Source organism: Parambassis ranga, chromosome 7, assembly GCF_900634625.1.
Source record: "Parambassis ranga chromosome 7, fParRan2.1, whole genome shotgun sequence".
Taxonomy (NCBI): domain Eukaryota; kingdom Metazoa; phylum Chordata; class Actinopteri; family Ambassidae; genus Parambassis; species Parambassis ranga.
Genome location: NC_041028.1, coordinates 771,559 through 785,328, shown reverse-complemented (window position 1 = coordinate 785,328; position 13,770 = coordinate 771,559). Strand labels below are relative to the sequence as shown.

Genomic DNA, 13,770 nt, shown 5'->3' with positions numbered 1-13,770 from the left:
ACATTTCCACCCGTACATCCAGTTACCCAGGCTGGAGGAGCTGCTCCGTTCTGGGTGGGTGCAGACTCCTCCCTCTCTGCCCGAGTGACCTATTTAGAGGCTGCAGCAGCAGAAGTCACAGCCGGAGGAAGAGGAGGGACGTGGAACACCTCGCTCCATGCTGCAGACGTTCCTCCTGCTTTCACTCCAGCAGGCCTGATGTTCATCAATGAAACGCTGGGCTTTGTCGCCCCCTGTTGGTGGAAGAATACTCAGCAGCAGTTTACTTCAAAACACTGCTGCTTTTTATTATCAGTAAGATAAAGCAGTACCTTTACTCAAATGAAGTACATTTTATATGAATGTGAATTAAATTCAAATGCATTTCTGAAGATTTCCCGCAGCCTGAGTCATCCTCGTGCACTCATAAAGGTGAAGATGGGCACATATCACACTTTGGCATCCTGTTCCTCTCTCTTTTTTTTCCAAACACACCCATACATAATGTCAAAGGCTGAATGTTTTGTTGCTAATTAGGAAAAAATCTTTGATTGTATTTGTTGCACATTTGGATAAACAGAGGTCTTTCAGGCTTGCATGGGTTAAAACTTAAAAAAACAGCGTACAGCTCACCACAGCATAGGTCTGCAAAAAAAAACACTCTTAACCCTCCAGCACTGGCTCCACTCCCTCCCATTGGTCCATCTCAGGACCCCAAGCTGCCCACAGGTGCCTGAATAACTACAACCCCTTTAACTCACGCCTGTCTCACCATCAAATCAGTAACACACAGGTCTGTTATAGCGGTGATATAAAATGAGTTTCAGGTTAAAAATCATCTTTTTTTCTTGTTAAATATCTTATTTTTTAATATTTTGGGCAGAACATTGTCTCATATAAAGGGCGGGGATCATGTCTGATTTTAAAGCACATTTTAATGTCTCTTTGTGTCTTGTTTCAGATTCTCTTCGACCAGGCTCAGCGCTCTGTGAAGCAGCAGCTGCACAACTTTGTGAAAGAGTGAGTAACTCTGTGATCCTTCAGCTGTGTGAAACACTCAGGTGGAGACAGACAAAGTCCACAAAAAGCAAACATTTAACCCCTGAAAGCCTCTGTGGTGGGGTTAACTGCTAAACAGAGCTCCGTCCACTGCAGCTCAGCTCAGCCTCAGGTGGGTGGCGATGAGATACAGATGTGAACAGATCCCCCTGATGTGTCTCAGGGATGTCCGGAGGTTCAAGGAGACCAAGAAGCACTTCGACCGGGTGCGTGAGGACATGGAGATCGCCCAGGTGAAGAACGCCCAGGCGCCCAGGAACAAGCCTCACGAGGTGGAGGAAGCCAGCAGCTCGCTCAGCATCACCCGCAAGTGCTTCAGACACCTGGCTCTGGACTACGTGCTGCAGGTCAGACCCCCGTGCAGCTGTCAATCACTGATGGGTGGAGGAGATGCGTCTGCATCAACACCACCCTCAGAGGGCGAACCTCCTGTGTTAGCTCAACACAAACATCACCGCAGCTGCAGCTCTGCTGGCTGGCGCTCCTCTAACAGAACGTGTCTGAAGGCAGAGAGGGTTAACGCTGCAGGGCGGCGCCGCTCTGACCTCTCTAATGTAGCACTGAATGTTATTTAGGCTCAGATCAGTTAACATGTACAATACTATAAAAAGAGTAATTAAAAAAGTGTCCACTAGAGGGAGCTGTCTCCATGGTGATGACTGTCTTTTCTCTGCAGATCAACGTGCTACAGGCCAAGAAGAAATTTGAGATTCTAGATGCTGTAAGTCACACACACACAGACACACACTCACACAGACACACACAGACACACACACACAGACACACACACAGACAGACACACACACAGACACACACAGACAGACACACACACAGACAGACACACACACAGACACACACACAGACACACACAGACAGACACACACACAGACAGACACACACACAGACACACACAGACACACAGACACAGACACACACACACACACACACACACACACACACACACACACACACACAGACACACACACAGACAGACACACACACACACACAGACACACACACACACACACACACACACACACAGACACACACAGACACACAGACACACACAGACACACACACAGACACACACAGACAGACACACACACAGACACACACACACAGACACACACAGCTGATGTGACTGATGTCCGTGTGTCTCTCCTCCACAGATGCTGTCCTTCATGCACGCTCAGTACTCTCTGTTCCAGCAGGGCTACAACCTGCTGGACGAGCTCGACCCGTACATGAAGAAACTGGCTGCTGAGGTGAGACCTTCATCTTCATCATCTTCACCACTACACATCTCTAAACGTCAGATCTGAAGTTGCTTTAATCGCTCCCTTACAGTCTCTCATAAAGCAGCTGGTTTCATTATCAAACATGTGACCGGAGCCTCGGCTCGTGGTGTGTGTGTGTGTGTGTGTGTGTGTGTGCTGATAGGTGTGTGACAGGCTCAGCATCACTCCAGCTGTGTGTGTGTATAATCTAATATGTGATCTGTGTCTCTCAGCTGGATCAGCTGGTCATTGATTCAGCCATGGAGAAGAGGGAGATGGAGCACAAGCACGCCACTATTCAGCAGCGGGTGAGGAAATAAAACGTTAAATATCACTCAGTGATCTTTATACACCTGGGCATAACATATGTATTATGCAAAAACAAACAAACAAACAAACAAAGGACCCACAGGCAGTGAGAACCAGCTAGCCTGGCAGGCTGCTGGAGCGCGAACAGGGTGTGACTGTGCCCACATCACACCTCCTCCCTGCTCTGCTGCTCAGCCCGGCCGGTCCGGTCTGCTGCTAGGTCCGGTCCGGTCTGCTGCTAGATCCGGTCCGGTCTGCTGCTGCTAGGTCCGGTCCGGTCTGCCGCTCGGCCTGGTCTGCTGCTGGGTCTGGAGCTTCTGTTGTGACTGGGCAGGGATTAGAGCTGGGCAGCTGGGAAGTGTTTGATTAATCTCCCTAACAAGGCCCAGTCATTGATTTAAGCATTAGAGCAGGTGGGATTAAGTGTTTCAAGAGATTAAATCCCATGGTTGTCTGCACTGGATAGGAACTCTCACAGCACCTTCAGTCCAGCAGAGTGCTGACTGTTTCAGCAGACTGGATTAAAGGGTTACTGACTGCTGGAGTGGCAGAAATGTTCTGCAGATATTGATGATCACCAGAGGATGGAACATTTTCTGCAGCGCCGCCATGACGTCGATATCTGTGTCCTCTGGAATGTTTAGTGGGACTTAGTTAAGCTAGCTGAACAACAACATCAGACTTGTTATTGTATTCATATTAGCGTGCTCCTTTTAGCGTGTAGCTGAGTGTTGTGAAGTCTTCTTCCATGTGCACGCTTGCTCGTCTTGTTTTAATAATTCAGGTCTGGCTCCTCTGTGCCCCAGGATCAGTGACCATCTGTCAGGCCGCCTCCGGTCCACGCCCTCCCTCCGCTTGCTGCTGTGGACAGACCCACGGGGCAGGGCTGGGTCACATGTGGGGCCAGATATCGATCTGTTTTTGTTTTAGAGCACTAAGCTGCATATAAGTGGTTAAAAAAACAAGGTCACAGGCTGAAAGGGTTAAAGAGGGGTGGGTGGGTGGTGGAGAAGATTTAAAGTGGTCTCTAATGCTCTCCTCTCTGTTTCTTGCATGTTCCTGATGGCGCCGCCCCCCCTCCTCCAGACCCTCCTGCAGGTGAGCACGCCTCCGTTTGTTTCCCCCAGGAAAGGCTGGCAGGGTGAGGCTTCTGTATGTTCAGCGGGCCGGGCGCATCCTGAATCGTTCATACCAAACACTCAACCTGAACGCATACAGAGAGCGTCTGCTACGTCAGCCAGCGCTCAGAGCACAGAGGGGGCGCAGCAGCGTCCTGAGAGCAGAGCGACGGCCCGCCTGCTGCAGGAAACAGCCTCAGAGGCTGCAGCTTTAATGGAGGAGCCCTGTACGCTCGGCCTGCTTCCTGCCTGCAGCAGCAGCTTCATGTTTACTGCCTCACACGCTGCAGTAAAACCATGAGTCCATCTTTGATGCACGGCTCCATCTTCAGTCAGTGTTAGAGCTGTGAAGTCCTGCAGCTCATCATGGCTGAGGGAGCTCAGACCTGTGCTGCAGCGTACCTCTATGGGTAAAGGACAGGTTTTCCTCTGTCATCTACAGCAGACACCCAGATCCTGACCTTAGATCCTGACCCCCGGGCCATCAGGCCAGGCTGGGCTTTCCAGGAAGAGGGGGGGGGGCAGCCTCCCTGCCTGTCTGTGTTTACAGGAAACATGGTGAACGAGGATTTAAAGACGTACAGTAACATCATAAATAATGCAGCATTAAGAGTTAAATAGTCCTGTTTTCATCAGCCTGTCCTCACTGCAGAGGTCCTGGTTCCATCCCACCCAGGGACCCTGTGATTGTGATTGAGTCCTCTCTGTTTCACCTCCTTCAGGACTCAAACTCTAAATAGCTCTTAACACATTCATTCATTCATTAACCCATGATGTCTCAGCCTGGAGCCACAGACAGTCAGAGGAAGGTTTCCATCAGGTTAACCCTTTAAATCTGACTGTCCGTCACAATCCGTGCGCCCTGCTGGGTGTGTGTCCTGAGCAGGTCGGCTGAGGATTAGCTGAGCAGATGTCAGACAGGTACGAACAGCACCCAGCTGGAGCGAACAGATGAAAGGTGGAGCTGCCACTGGGCTGCAGCAGGTGGAGGAAGCGGAGCAGGGATGGATGATGACGTGTGTGTGTGTGACGTTGCTTCATTGATAATAGATGATCTTTGTTGTGGGCTGTGTTGGGTGCGGTCAGTGTGTGAGGCTGGAGGTGAGCTGCATCATGGTTTCTCAGGGGCGGAGGTGACGGTGTATCAGGTCTGGTAGGGTCCCACTGTGTCAGCAGCACGGGGCTGGAGCTCCCAGCCAGGGGGAGGAGTGTGTGTCCACAGAGCTGTGACTGTCGGCAGCCTGCTGGTTGTTTTCCTTCGGTCAGGAGCAGCTCCAGTCCTCCGCCCAGCTGTATGGTAATTAGCTGTAATCCCTCACAGGGCTCACAGGGCGGCAGGCAGGTGGCTGCAGTGCAGGGCACACATGTCAGTGCTGGAATTACACGGCGGCAGAGTGATGAGCGGCGCGCTGCAGCTCTGAGGGACCTGCATCATTTAATGCTGCTGGATTACAGTAAAAATGAAGATCTTCTGCCACTGGGACGTCCGTGTGGTGGGTGGGACCTTCATATAGATCTGTATCCTAAACTGTTAGTTTAAAGAGTGCTGTTAATGTTGTGTGTTCAACTCTGAGTCCCTGCTGTTACACAGTGACTCTCTGTGCATACATGCAGTGTGACATTGTGCATTCAGGCAGTAGTGCTGCATGAAGTGGAATGCAGGAGTCGCCCTGATGGAAAACAGGAGCCAGCTTTTCCATGTTGGAGCCAGATAGACTGAAAAAGAGTGAACAGGGTCACACTGAGCTACTTTAACAGCCAGTCGGCTAGCATTTCAGCTAAGTAGGGAGCTTGAAAGGATTTTACCATTAAGTTAAAAAAAGAATATAAAAATCTTTACCAGAGGAAGGACGCCGGCTCGTGTGTTTTCACTGAATGGTTTGTTTGTAAGTTACAACTAGCAGGATAGCTACTTTGCTAAAATGCTCTGCAGACAGATATTAATTCAACTACAAAGGTAGCTACATGTAAAATTATATAAATCACAATGAATATCCAGTGCAGCACAGAACAGCTAGCTAGTTAGCCAGCTTCGCTACAAAATGATGGGCGAGTTAGCGTGCAGATGTGATGTCAGATGCATTTTTGCATTGAAATACTCAGACACAAATATATTCGACATTAATCAGCTCTGTGATTTGTTAGCTGCTTTGCTAATAATCTAACAAGCTGATTTTCATTCAATTAGCTGTACAGCTAAACACATGCTAGGTGGAGTTTGACCCATAGACCGTCTATGATTCCACCACCAGGTTTTTTTTTAATGAAACTACTTTTAAACATGTTTTTTTTTTCTCATTTTATTGTGTTCAGTTGATATTTGAGGGACCCAGCTGTGGTCTCAGGTTTGGTTTGATCAGATAAACTGTGGCTTTAATGTCTCATTTCTTTCTACGTCTGGTCTGGAGTACATTTCTGTGTTGATGTGCTGGAACATGTACATGCAGAAGGTCTTTCTGTTATCCAGACAGAAGCAGTGAGGGGTTAACGGAGTGCTGGGAGCGGATGTCAGTACATATGTGGTGTTATGAAACAGTGGGGGGTCGCTGAGGGTTGGTTTTATGTGGGTTATGTTATTGACTCTGCTGTGGTGGGACGGCCGGGCCGCTCCCTCAGGGCTGCAGGCGTGCAACATGCAAATGTAATGTTAGATAAGTTAACATCGTGTCCTGCTGCATATTACAGTACATCTAAGACGTACTGTAGGTCCTTAAAACGCTGATGCTCCTTTAATGCAGGGCTAATGGTGGTAGCTCTGACTTAGCATCACAGCGTCACAGAGTGGTTCCAGGCTAGTTGTACATGAATCAGCTCTGTTTATGTAATAATCCTGCGTCACACTCACATCTGTTGCGTTACACAAGAACATGGCGTGGGGCTCCTCTGCAGACATGGACTCACATGTGACCGCTTCTACATGGGTGAACAGTTAATGTGGATCTATGGACTGTATGTACAGTGCAGCACACAGCAAATGCTGCTGGTGTCCAAAGAGCGTCTCACACGCTGCAGCCGCCTCGCTGCAGAACGTCGGTATTATTCCATCATCATCATCAACCAGCCTCTGAGTTCCAGGGTTAAACCGGCTTTTCTTCTTCTTCTTCTCCATCAGGACTTTTCATACGATGACTCTAAGGTGGAGTTCAACGTGGACGCTCCAAACGGTGTGGTGATGGAGGGATACCTGTTCAAGAGGGCCAGCAACGCCTTTAAGACATGGAACAGGTAACCATAGCAACACACATCACCATGTATACACTATAGATGATGTGTCCAAACTGTGGCGGGTAAAACAGGAAGTTCAGACTCTGGGGATGGGGGTTTTCAGGCCTCTTTGGATCAGTGGCGTCCCACAGGGTTCGATTCTGGGTCCTGATGCACACGTCCTTGTATTCCTTGTATTTTCTACCTTGCTTAATGCTGATTAGGTATTGGTCCAACAATTCCAATATTGGTCTGATTTTAACCCCTTCTGGAAGATCGTGTCCCAAATGTGTAAATCCATCAGATTAACCAATAGATCTCTGACCTTTAAAATGTTGCAGTGTATGTAAATAAAGCGTTGGTGGTTGTTGGTGTATCTGCTGCTTCACTGTAAACAAGATGTGGCTTCTCTACCTGTATCCATCTAACATGTTTTATTCATTTAATCATCTCTCTCTCTCTCTCTCTCTTCAGACGGTGGTTCTCCATACAGAACAGTCAGCTGGTCTATCAAAAGAAGCTCAAGGCAAGTCCACATATCTGTGAGCCGTCAGCCTCTCCCTGAGTCACACAGGCTCTCGGGGTGAAGAGCTGCTGCTGATGCTTCATTTGGAGAGAACACATCTTATGGAGGAGGACCAGCTGTGTGTGCTGCTGACGTCGGAGTTGTTTTTTTATGTTTGCAGGACTCTCTGACGGTGGTGGTGGAGGACCTCCGCCTGTGCTCTGTTAAACCATGTGAGGACATCGAGAGGAGGTTCTGCTTCGAGGTCGTCTCCCCGTCCAAGTAAGGCCTGACCTGCGTCCTTGCTGAACTGCTTGAGTTAAAATGATAATGCTACACTGACATTCCTGGTCCCCAGAGGGTGTACCTGTTAGCGTGCTAATCCCCTCATCAAGTGCACAGTATGCAGTTAGCATCATCTATACTTTGTGTCTTTTGCTAATTAGCCACTGCTTGGCTGTTGTTAGCATGCTAAAATGCTGAGCACTGTGATAGATATGCTTGGAGCTACATGCTGTGTCACAGCTGCTAGCATGGCTGTAAGTTCTTACAGTCTGGTAGTGTGTGATTATCAGTGGTGGTTCTTGTACAGGAGCTGCATGCTGCAGGCTGAGTCTGAGAAACTGAGGCAGGCCTGGATTCAGGCGGTTCAAGCTAGCATAGCATCAGCCTACAGAGAGAGCCCGGACACCTACTACATAGAGGTGAGTCACTGCTTAGTTAGCTGGTTAGCTTAGCGTTCCATTAAACACATTGAACCTCACAGACTCACTGAGTGCCCCCCTGCAGCTCTGATGGATCTTTTTTTGTGTGGTTTATGTTTAGCGCCTGGACAGAACAGCCTCCCCGTCCACCAGCAGCATCGACTCAGCCAGTGAGCCACGGGAGCGCAGCGCCCGAGGGGAGACCATCCTGCAGCGGATCCAGAGTCTGCCCGGGAACCAGCAGTGCTGCGACTGCGGTCAGGCCGACCCTCGCTGGGCCTCCATCAACCTGGGCATCCTGCTCTGCATCGAGTGCTCCGGGATCCACAGGTAGTCCAGGACACATGTCACACAGTAAACGCTGTTCTTCATGATACATGGTCCTGAGTGGAGGTGGGTCAGTGAGCGGTCAGTGATCCGGTTGCTTCCATCACACCTGCCATGTGCCGCTCGCCTGCTGCCGGCTCTGCTGACAGGAAGACGTGCCAGCTGCCTGCTAAAGGCGGCAAGCACGTTCTGCCGCACACAGCCCAGGGATTAACGGTGCAGAGCACCGCTGATTGGATCAGCCGGGCTTTGAGTTCCATTCAGACAGAAGAAAGCCAGTCAATAGTTTAGAATTGATGGGTGTGATGTAATGCTGTTCAATAAAGGTGTCACTCTGCAGAGCAGCACGTCCCCTCACATCACCTCACTGCACCCTGCTGCTTCTCTTACATCACACTGAGGTCATGGAGGGCAGGGTCAGGCGCCCAGTGGGAGAGAACGTGTATTTAAGTTTAAATTGTAATAATTAATGCTTATGTAATCACAAAACACACACACTCACTCACAGGGCTGGGGTGTGTGTTGAATATTCATGCTGCCTCTCTGGACCCGTCTCCTCAGTGAGATCAGTCAGACCTCTTGTTACAGTGTCGTTGTTTTCTAATGTGAAGCTGTTGCCTGGATACCAGACAGTGATTTGCATACATTAGAAGCCTGGACAGCACTCCTGAAAGCAGGTCGCCATGCCGTGCCGTGCTGTGCCGTGCCGTGCTGTGCCGTGCTGTATGATTCATTTGCTTCAAATCAGCAGAATATAAACTTCTTTTGTTCCCTTGACTCAGGCGCCGCCTCACCGTCACAACACACCAACATCCCTCCACTTTCACGCTGTTCGACTGCAGTGCAGAATATTTTTAGACTCCATTGATCATTTTTTTCCCCCCTCCAGGAGTCTTGGAGTTCACTGTTCCAAGGTGCGCTCTCTGACGCTGGACTCATGGGAACCAGAATTACTAAAGGTACAGTCTGTCTGTGCAGATACACAGATGATGGTAGAATGTAAACAAAAGAATGAGGTTCTAAGGAAAAAGTCCGAATGTGTCAGAATGCCAGACGTCTGATGTTAGCACAGTTCGTTGATGCTCATTCCATGTGGCGCCTCTTTTATCCTCCTGTAGTTGATGTGTGAGCTCGGAAACAGCATCATCAACCACATCTACGAAGGCTCGTTCCAGGACCAAGGTCTGAAGAAACCTCTACCGTCCAGTTCAAGGTCCGAACTCATCCAGTTCACTTAAACCAGCCCAGAAACACCTTCCTCTGCTGACCCGGTCTGACATGTGTTTCTGTGCAGGCAGGAGAAGGAGGCCTGGATCAAGGCCAAGTACGTAGAGAAGAAGTTCCTGAAGAGGCTCGGCTCCACGGAGATACTCATCAACGGAGAGAGGAAGAGGTCGGAGCGGCGGTGGAGCGTGAAGAAGTGTCGGCGGCACAACAGCGCCACCACGGTGCCTAAAACACGCCGGAGGTACCGACAGGAGCCCGGGAGCACCTCCCCCTCCACCCTGTCCTCAGGTAAGACCATTGACAGTAAAAACTATGGACAGAGCTTCCGTGACGTCACCCGTTTGTTTCTGAAGAGCCGTTCTGAGGCTCGGTGGGAGGTTCCAGGACGTTGATGACCGCCGCCATGTTGGCAGCGCCACAGCGTCCCAAAACTCCAAATATGGACAAAAAGGGGGAGCACGAGCGGGGTTTAGGGGGGCGGGCGATCGTGGAAGCAGGAAACTCACGCTGTGATACGTCAACTGTCTGTCACTCAAGCGGCAACGCCCATAATTATGCGTATGAGTGAGTTGTAAAAAAATTCACCTCCCGTACAATTGACACTAGAAGAGAACCTATCATCTGAGACCAGAGTGGTTTTTTGTACCAGGCTGTAAACATGTTAATTTCTGATGTGAAGTCGGCCATTTTAACATGGGAGTCTATGGGAAATTACTCGCTTTTGGAGCCAGCCCCCAGTGGTTGCGGCGTGAATTACAAGTTTTGACACTTCCACATGGGCTTCAACTTTGAGCCCCGAAGGTTGCCGCTTAGACAGAAGACCTCTGCAGCAGGGCTCACACTGAACCCCGCTCTGACCTGGTCTCATGTTTGTCTCACAGCAGCTGCTAAGTTCAGGCGCGAGTCCCTGTTCTGTCCCGACGAGCTGGACTCTCTCTTCTCCTACTTCGACACTGGATCTGGGCCTCGAAGTAAGCCGCTCTCTGGTGTGTCTGTAAACAGAATGCTTGGCTCTCACGCTGATCTGTGACTAACGTGTCCATGTTGTGGCGTCTCCCGGTCCGGCAGGCCTGAGCAGCGACAGCGGGCTGGGGGGCAGCACGGACGGCAGCACGGACATCCTGGTGTTCGGCTCGGTGGTGAACAGCGTCACGGAGGAGGAGCGCGAGGTGTCCGAGGACTCCAGCGGCGAGGCCGAGCTGGAGGCGGAGCCCGAGACATCAGACCCGGAAGACGTGAGGGACCTCCACCCCGGAGCGCTGCTCTACAAAGCCTCCAGAGCCCGGAACCTGCCCGTCATGGCTGAGGCGCTGGCACACGGGGCAGACGTCAACCTGGTGAACGACGAGGACGAGGGGAAGACGCCGCTCGTCCAGGCCGTGATCGGGGTGAGTCCGCGTGATGTCACATGACATTAGCATCGTGGGGCACGGTTAGCACAAAGCTAACATGTGTAACTGTCACTGCAGGGTTCACTGATCGCCTGTGAGTTCCTGCTCCAGAACGCCGCTGATGTCAACCAAAGAGACGCCAGAGGGAGGGGGCCCCTGCACCACGCCACGTACCTGGGACACACGGGGTGAGTCAGGAGCCGCCGCTTCCTCTCCGTGATGTTGTTGGTTAGCTCACACACTCATGGTTCTTTCCTTCCAGGCAGGTGTGTTTGTTCCTGAAGAGAGGAGCCACGCAGAACGACGAGGATGAGGAAGGTCACGACCCCCTGAGCATCGCTGTGCAGCAGGCCAACGCAGACATCGTCACGCTGTACGCTGACTCACACACACACTCACACACACACACTGTCACTTCCTGTCTGACGCTCTGCTCCGTCTCTCCTCCAGGCTGCGTCTGGCCAGGATGAACGAGGAGATGCGGGAGTCGGAGGGACCCTTCGGACAGCCAGGTCATTACCCGAGCAGCAGCCCCACAGAGCAGCAGTACAAGAAGTGCATTCAGGAGTTTATCTGTCTGACGTTACTGGACTGCTGATCCAGTCCAGTTGGGGTGAAGCAGGGGGGGGGGGGTCTTTATAATAAATATTCCTGCCAGCAGTCTCAGGATCAAACCTTAGTGTTAACCCATCGATGTCACATTTGCCAAAAACTCTCAGCGGGTGTTTGGGACCACCAGTCTGTGGTTTACAGGCGGCTCTGAGGCCAAAGACCTGCAGCAGGTCCAGGTTTGGTGGAGTGTGGGTGTAGGGTCCAGACGCCTCAAGTCAACCTTTAGTTTTGAACAGATTTGGTTTGAGCCTCTGGCTGGATCCTTCTCTGTGTGAACAGCAGCAGAGGCTCATGGGTAATGTAGTATCTGGAGCATGCTCTGACCTGACCACACACACACTCAGAGCTGCCGGAGACTTCAGATACTCCTGGACCCTGGACAGCCGCTTTATTAACCTTTATTTCAATATTCTGGAGAAACTGTGAAGCTAGCATAACTGTGACCGAGGGAGAGACCGAAGCTTTTATCTTACATTAAAAGCAGAACGATGCACTTTTCTTACCTTTATTTTTTAATTTTAAGGCAACTACCAGAGCAATAGTGCAATGACTCTTTCAGGACAGATGATCAGTATTTTTTGTATCCGCTTAACAACATTCAGATGGTATTTTTTTAAGCTGGATTCTATTTTGTGAGTTTTATTTTGCTGAGTACACACACACACACACACAGACACACAGCTTCATGGTGTGCAATCACTTCTCTGTGGGGAAATTAAAGCACTGGAGGATTTTTGATAAATTAGCTGTGAGTACAGTGTTTAAATGTCTGTTGATGGTAGATCACGTTGTAGACTTGTTGTTTGTTTATGGTGCATGGGTGCTGCTCCACGTCCTCTGAGCTCCTGTCGGTTCTATGTATGTGAATATTTGGCATCAAGTATGATTAAATAATGTTTATATATTGTTATATACCACCAAGTCACAACAACGGTGCATGAAGTGACGTTCATGGATGCAAACGTCGTCTGGATGTTTGTAGCTCAGTGAGCTGATGAATTATCATCCCTCAGAAATGTTGCTTTCTTCTCAAGGGACCAAAGACATCCAGCAGGTTTTTATGTTATAGTGTAAAGAACTATGGATCATTTTAATTATAGGGGACTGTGCAAAATATGTTGTCCTGCAGAAAGCTTTATATATGAATGGAACAATCATTTAATGTGGCAGCAATAGGTTTTCTAACTGGAGCCATGATACGTGCTAGCTGCTAGCTGCTAGCTCCGCTCTGTTCTTGTAGCATTATTTTTATTTTAGCTCTAAGGCTAAAAGCAAACATGCTATTTCGCTCTCACGTTAGCTACAGAGCTAACTGCTAGCTCACTGGACAGACAGAAACATGCTAGCTCTACTCATTCAGTCCATGCAGTGTCTCCTGTATCTTAGCCACAGAGCTAACTGCTAACACACTAACCTGCCAATACCATGCTAGCTTATTCAGCTTGCACGCCATTAATTTAATCTGCAGAGCTAAAAAGTCAAAATGATTCTCCATATGAATTATAAAATACGTTCAGGTTTGCAGCTAGTTTGCTAACTTTGGAAGCAACCGCTAGGTTAGCTTAGACAAGCTAACATGGCTAACTTTGCCACTAACCTTTATTTTGAGGCTTGAACGCACTTTGAAAACACGTCGTCTCTCAGTGCGGCCTCCTCTTACAGCCGATGATGAACGGTGTCGACCCGGCAGTCATTGATCCACTGAAAGGTTCTTCCCTGTACAGCTCGGTGTGTGTCTGTGGTGACTGTTGTGTATATAGAATATTAACCCTTCTCTCTTCTGACCTGTGTGTGAACACTCACTGCTACCTTTGTGTTCCTTCCTGGAAATAAACGGATTTAAAAACTAACCTTCTAATCTTCTTTTTGTTTCTTTTTACTGACTTCCTCCCGCAGACTAACCACGTTTCTAACATGTGCTGATGCTGCTGTTAGCATGGAGCTAACATCGCTAACATATCTGTCATAACTTCCATTGCATGAGATTTAACTCAGATGGAATAAGATATATTTATATATATAGATTCTATTTGTGAACACTTTTCAATATTTTCGTTT

The 13,770-nt window shown here is 49.4% G+C and overlaps 1 protein-coding gene across 11 annotated transcripts in view; it reads left to right on the top strand.

The window, feature by feature from the left end:
• acap3a (ArfGAP with coiled-coil, ankyrin repeat and PH domains 3a) overlaps positions 1-13,770 on the top strand; it is a 39,365-nt gene that overhangs the window by 24,365 nt on the left and 1,230 nt on the right. For 3 of the 11 annotated variants that reach the window (XM_028410533.1, XM_028410531.1, XM_028410529.1), the window contains exons 5-23: positions 941-999; positions 1,202-1,385; positions 1,715-1,759; positions 2,208-2,303; positions 2,549-2,623; positions 3,711-3,722; positions 6,855-6,967; positions 7,421-7,472; positions 7,633-7,733; positions 8,044-8,155; positions 8,277-8,485; positions 9,372-9,441; positions 9,601-9,695; positions 9,777-9,997; positions 10,591-10,695; positions 10,778-11,097; positions 11,179-11,288; positions 11,363-11,473; positions 11,551-11,612. In XM_028410533.1, the coding sequence (XP_028266334.1) occupies positions 941-999; positions 1,202-1,385; positions 1,715-1,759; positions 2,208-2,303; positions 2,549-2,623; positions 3,711-3,722; positions 6,855-6,967; positions 7,421-7,472; positions 7,633-7,733; positions 8,044-8,155; positions 8,277-8,485; positions 9,372-9,441; positions 9,601-9,695; positions 9,777-9,997; positions 10,591-10,695; positions 10,778-11,097; positions 11,179-11,288; positions 11,363-11,473; positions 11,551-11,612 (2,152 nt within the window). Of the gene's footprint in view, positions 1-940; positions 1,000-1,201; positions 1,386-1,714; positions 1,760-2,207; positions 2,304-2,548; positions 2,624-3,710; positions 3,723-6,854; positions 6,968-7,420; positions 7,473-7,632; positions 7,734-8,043; positions 8,156-8,276; positions 8,486-9,371; positions 9,442-9,600; positions 9,696-9,776; positions 9,998-10,590; positions 10,696-10,768; positions 11,098-11,178; positions 11,289-11,362; positions 11,474-11,550; positions 11,714-13,770 lie in introns of all 11 variants that reach the window. The other 8 variants (XM_028410536.1, XM_028410534.1, XM_028410535.1 and 5 more) reach the window with 6 other exon arrangements.